The sequence below is a fragment of the Crocodylus porosus genome, unplaced genomic scaffold (assembly GCF_001723895.1).
Source record: "Crocodylus porosus isolate Cpor-Errol unplaced genomic scaffold, CroPor_comp1, whole genome shotgun sequence".
NCBI classification, from domain to species: Eukaryota; Metazoa; Chordata; order Crocodylia; family Crocodylidae; genus Crocodylus; species Crocodylus porosus.
In genome coordinates, this window is record NW_017728950.1 from 62,981,279 (window position 1) to 62,987,253 (window position 5,975).

A 5,975-nucleotide genomic window follows, 5' to 3' on the forward strand; every position below is an offset into this window, starting at 1 on the left:
CCTTATTCAGGGCTAAGCGTGAAGTGCAAAGCCCAGGGGCCTGTGAGTTGGCAGCTTTGCATGCAGAAACTGAACTTAGAGTCGGGTAGGACTCTGCCCAGGCTTCTTTAGGAGAATCTCCAATGCCAGAGATGTGTGTTTTGGGATGACGCAAAAAGGATTTCCACCCATAATCCTGAGCCAAACCTAGATCTCTATTTAGGCCCAGGGGCCTGCAAGTTGTCAGGTGGGCACTCAAAACGAGCTTTGGGTCAGGAAGGAGCCTACCCAGGCTTTTTTGGGTGAGTCCCCCAGTGGCGCAGATATACATTCTGTGGTGATGTGAGAAGGATTTTGCCTCATAATCCCAGCCTTATCTAAGGTCTTTTTTCAGGGCGCTGTACTTGATACATGAAATTATTTTTCATTTTTATAAGCAAATATACATTTTTAATGACATAGTAACTCTTTAGCTTGTCTAATTCATTACTAACACCCTTTAATTGTTTAATGATTATCTTGGAAAAAGGAACTGGGAATAAAGAACAAGGAATAAGGAACCAACTTCAGCCTCAGAATGCATGAGTTACTCAAACCCTTGTTCTTACTCTCTCCTTTACTATTCAGGAGTGAGTGGTTAAGTGGAAGATGCCTGTTGCAAGCTGTGGGGATTTTCCCGTAGCGTGGAGTGCAGGCAGAGGAGCACAGAGTAGAGCAGCTCCTCCCTATTTCCACTTGAGCCAGGGACCAGCTGTCTAGCTGGCAGGGTTCCCTCAGCCTATGCAAGCTCAACCCATCTCTGCTGCTGCTTCCACTCTGGTGTCTTGTCTTGAGCACACAAGGAGGTTTGGTGCAAACATCCTTGCACACATTTGTCAGCTGCCTTGGAAGCTTTGTTTGCCCAAGCCTGGACACTTCCCCTCAGCCTCTCTTCCCTTGTATTAGATCCACCCTAAAGAGCTGCTTTATTTCTCTGACTGAAGGGCAACGATGATCCTGCTCTGCATCCTCATTTTGCAAGGTAAGGGGGCTTGGATATGGGTAAAGGAAGTGGCAGGGGGGCGACCAGCAAACTTGCTCCTTGCTGCTGCTCCCTGCCTTGCCTCTGTGGGCTGTTTGCTTGTGGGAGCTCAAACGGGAAGCAAGATTCTGGGAAGGCAGTCTGATTTTGGCAAGTCTGAGGCAGCATCTTTCTCTTAGGGCTATAATTTAAGCTATGGCATCAAGGCAAAAAAACAAGAGCATGGAATGCAACAAGTTTTTTCTGCTCCTTGCTGTGTCTCTTGCTTGTGCTTCGATGAATGCATGAGCCTGACACTGCACTGCCTGACAGTCCAAGTCACAGACTTGGTGTTATATTCTTCACTAGTCTTTTCATTCTGAGTGCAGAGTGATACTATGTGTGTGAACTGAGCTCTCTTTGTCCCTGCAGTTTTGCCATTTACTGGAGCTGCCTTGCTCTTTGTTGGGTCTTGTGCCTTTGAAGACAGCAGTTGTGGTTATGAATCAGATGAAACATTTTTGCCATGGACTTTAAATGAAGAAGGTAAGGATTTTTTGAATTGGAATTTAAAGGGATATGCTCTCCTTAAAACAAGTAATATCAACAAACATCTTTCTGTATCTAGGTAACAAGGAATTACGGAAGTACAAGAATGCAAGAAACTTAAATATTCAATAAAGTTTTTTTTCAGATTTTATTCTCATTCAATTTTAAGTGGACCCCAGTCAAGTCAGTTCACGTCCATTTCCAGTTGCATTTTGAGGTTCTCAGTCCTGTAATACTGATTTGTAGACACTGCAGGGGGTACTCGTGTGTTTTAAGACACCTGTTTTCTCAGAACTCTTACAGAACTCATGGGCATTTCTATTAGCTTTACTTTTTATTGGGAAAAGCCTGTTTTAATCAAATCTTATTTTAAGTAACCTCACAATATAATTGCGCACATGCTTGCTCTCTTTCTCTACCTACCAACACAAAGCATGAAACTTTGGTCTAACATTGTGGTTTGGGTTAAACAGGTTTTGTGTTTTATACCAGGTATGGAAAAATTCTGTATGCAATATCATTACGAGGCACACCTCACAATGTGGTTGTAAAGGTCTTTTCTCGATACAAAGTGTTGTTGGTTTTTACATATCCTTTTTGTTCCATTTATGGTACCATCAGGTTAAAAGGAAAAACTCTCCATTCTTGTTACTGAGCTTATATTGGACTAACTGATTAGCAGTCAAAACCAAAATATGTCTAGTCAATACATAATTGTTCCCATGTAAAACTTAATGGTCTATTTCTTAGTCCAAATTCCTGCTCATTATACAGGCAGCGTTACCAGGGTACAGATATCCTTTGTAGAATACCTACAAAGTGAGTAAAACTGAGCGTGTTTACATATGCATTTACTCCAGACTAAATTTACACTGATGTAAACTAATCTGGTGTAAATCCTTTTAGGCAGGATTGACACATGCAGAGATTAGGGGGAAGATTTGCACCCAGTTTTCTGCAGCCCTGCAATGGGTCCCTGCCATTCCAGGAGCTCCAGGCGGGCCAGGAGACAGCTGTCGCTTGGCCCCAGGGGGCTGCCTTCTGCTGGGGTAGGGACAATGCCCCCATGCCCTGGCAGCAGGGAGCTCCTGGCCCTGGATCTGCAATCAGGGGCATGGGGCTTGGAAAGAGCTGCAGAGGAAGGGAGGGGCAGGTCCCTATCCCAATATGCTGGTGGTGCAGCTAGCAGCTAGCTCACGGCTAGCTGCCCCACTGGCAGATCGCGGCAGGGGGCTGGGACCTACCCCAACCATGCAGCTTTTTCCAGGCCCTGTGTCTCGATCACCCCATTGTGGCATGGGGCTGGGACCTGCCCCTGACCAGGATAGTTTCCAGCCAGCCACAGGCTCTGTGGGGAAGTCATCTGCAACCCAGAGCTGGCTGGGGAGTTCTTGAAACAGGACAGTCCCCAGCCACTGCCAGGCTGCATGTGCTTCCCCACACAGCCTGGGGCTGGCTGGGAGCTGTCCTGGTCAGGGAACTGTTCCCATGCAGGGAGCTCCCAGCCTGTGCTCTGTGATTACAATTATGATCATGGAGAGGGGGCTGGGTAGCTTGTTCCCAGCCCACACTCCAAGCCCCCACTCTGTGAATGGGGAGCAGGGTTTGGAAGCTCCCTGCTTCTGGGACAGGAGGACATTGTCTCTACCTGGGCACACCAGGTTAGGGCTGGGGAACAAGCTTCCCAGCTCTCATCAGCAGGGAGCTCCCAGTGCCAGCTCCGCAACTGCAGGGCCGCTTCTGGGAGACCATTATCTCCCAGCCTGAGCTCTGTGGTCACAAGCATGTGCATGTGAAGGTGCACATGCTTACTTTGCAGTAAATTATGCAAAGTTAAGCGTCTCGTGTGGACATGCCCACTGAGCATTAAAAATCTGCATATTGGGCTGTTTCACTAGGTATACCATATGCATAAAATAGATTCACGTAATAAGAGGGCGACTTATGCTATGTATTTGGGGATTATTTAAACTTCAAGATGGGGTTCAAGAATAATGAAGAGATGGTGAGTAAAAATGGATGTAGATAAATCTCCCCCCTTGCCTGGCTGTTGCAGTCTTCTCACTGCTAAAAGATTTTTCTATTCCCTGTCTCTGCCTAAATATTTAAAAGTGATGCAGCTAAGTGAATTCAGTTTGTTTGTGGAAACACCATGGCAACTTAAGAGGCTCTGCCTCTGTCTTCCCTACTTTGTTTGTTAACTTCATACCTCGTCATGCTGGCTCTTTTGAAAGTGGCACTTCCTCCTTCTGATTGTCAAGAAACCAACAAAGCGGTGCTGCTTCAGCTGAGAGTGGCAGTGACAACTTGGGAGCAGCACTCTACAGAGACAACAGTAAGGGATGTACAGTCATTCCATGTTATGCAGATTTAAAAAATAGAATCCAACTTGGAATGCCAAAAACCACAATTTTCTGGCTCTTTCCTCTATCTGAATGAACACAGCAGTGTTGCTAGCCAAGCTATAACTAAGCTTTTGTCATTGCAAACCAAGTTTTGCATTATTTGCAAAGTTCACTCATGGTTGGGACACTAGAACTTTAATAGGTACGGTTCTGTCAGTATTTCCATTGTAAACCTTTTCCCCCTGCATTTTATAACTAAATCACATCAGTCTACGCTGACATTTGGCATACAAGGTATTAGTTTCTTAGAAAATGTATTTAGCATGGAACAGAAAGAAGCTAGTTCAAAATGATTTATTCAACATCAGATTTCAGGTGTGCAAACCCAGTTTGCCTTAGATTACTGTTTTACTCAGAAATAGAGAAAAATAGTTTTATTGCTAACTGATACTTGGAGGCCCATATAGGTGTCTCTGATCAGTGTGTTCATATGTTGTAATTTATTGGCACAACAGAGGAAGCTAAGGATGGGGTGGAAGTTCAGTGCTGATTTGTTCCAGTTCAGGTTGCTTTAGACTCTTTTTATTTTTTCAGAGTAGGATTTTCTGTTTTGAATACAAATACTAAAATTTATTCTAGGGACTATTTGACTTGTAGTTTAAAATCTTTCATAACTTTCACCCTATGCAACTCTCAGTAATGTGGTACCATGTTTAACTGTTGAGACATCTGTAGTTAAGCCCTGATGAAAAAATTTCAACTCCATACTTGAGAGTCTTTTGCCTAATTGCCAAGGAAGCCAATACCTACTTGATAGCCATGCACAGATTGGAAACAAGCTAAATTTTACTTGCTTTTTATTCCTGTGCACTACCATTTAAAACAGTGGTTTTGTATAGATTGAATAGATGGGGAAATGTTGTTCAGATAGATGAGAACCATATTAAAATTGGAACTAGTATTGAGTATGAGTACCATGCATTTTTATCCTTTAAATACATTTTTAAAAGAATGATCTGATCTTTTGATATATTTGCTTGACTGATATTGCAGTCCTCATTTTAACAGAAGTCTTACTAGACAAATCAAATAACTGAAATACTCAGTGTTAAAACCAACATGTGTTATGTTTGAAAGAAAAATGCAAGACTGGGTTCCACCATCTTGGAATTGGATTTGCTGGAGATAATCTTGTGTCTTATGAATACTCTTTGACTTGAGTGGGGCTCCATGGGTCCTTGGCAGACGTTACACTTAGTAATGTCTTACTACTTAAGTAGTAACCTGGCCACATATTCATACAATTAATGACACAATATACAGAGAATAATCCATGGCTGTTGCACACATTTTGTGTAATAACTTTGTGACTGGTTCACATGGTGCAACCTGGCCTGGCCACATGTAAATTGAATGTGTGGCCAGGCTGATCAGTGCTCCCAGCCTTAGTGCACCCCTAAGGCTGGGAACGCTTAATAAGTAACGGACTGGCACTCTGAGCTGGGCACATCAGGCACTTGCTTGCTACTTGCTGGTATGGGATCCCCCTGCAACAGCGATAGGGTACAGGTGGGATCTGGTCTCTGGTCCCACAAATATGCCATCTGCTCTGTATATAGCATGGCAGGTCAGAGACAATTGTTGGGATCGTGGATTAGATCCCATTGTGTCTTTAATTGCCAGGGGTCCTGTGAACCTAATGTTCTGTTTGCATGGATCAGAATACAGGACTGGGTTCTGAAATTGCAAATAGTAAGATTGTGTCTGACAGCAGTTCTGGACCATTCATTTACTACCGTACCAAATGTTTACGTTCTAAAATGCAACTGCTACTGGTGCTTTCTGCTAAAAGCTGCTGCATAGAAAATAACATAAGAATTAAAATGGACTTAGAATATTACAAATCTCCTTCAAAACGTGCCTGCCCGGTGCTAAGTGTTACCAGATTTGCCCGCTACTTTGGGGTGTGCTCATTTATTAGGGCTAGGGTCTTGGTAATTCTATCAATGTGCTGCTTGTGTTACTTGTGTTTCTATTATGGAGCTGTATCTCTCCCTTCTGCAAGCCCTCACCCCCAGTAGAGCTATCTTGCAGGACGCAGT

General features: G+C 43.7%; 1 protein-coding gene across 2 annotated transcripts in view; it reads left to right on the forward strand.

The window, feature by feature from the left end:
- The first annotated feature begins 633 nt into the window (after positions 1–633).
- MAMDC2 (MAM domain containing 2) overlaps positions 634–5,975 on the forward strand; it is a 100,810-nt gene continuing 95,468 nt past the window's right edge. Inside the window, exons 1-2 of one of the 2 annotated variants that reach the window (XM_019555196.1) lie at positions 634–1,000; positions 1,412–1,525. In XM_019555196.1, coding sequence (XP_019410741.1) covers positions 970–1,000; positions 1,412–1,525 — 145 coding nt within the window. In that variant the 5' untranslated portion in view covers positions 634–969. The remainder of the gene's footprint in view (positions 1,001–1,411; positions 1,526–5,975) is intronic. The other variant, XM_019555194.1, reaches the window with a different exon arrangement.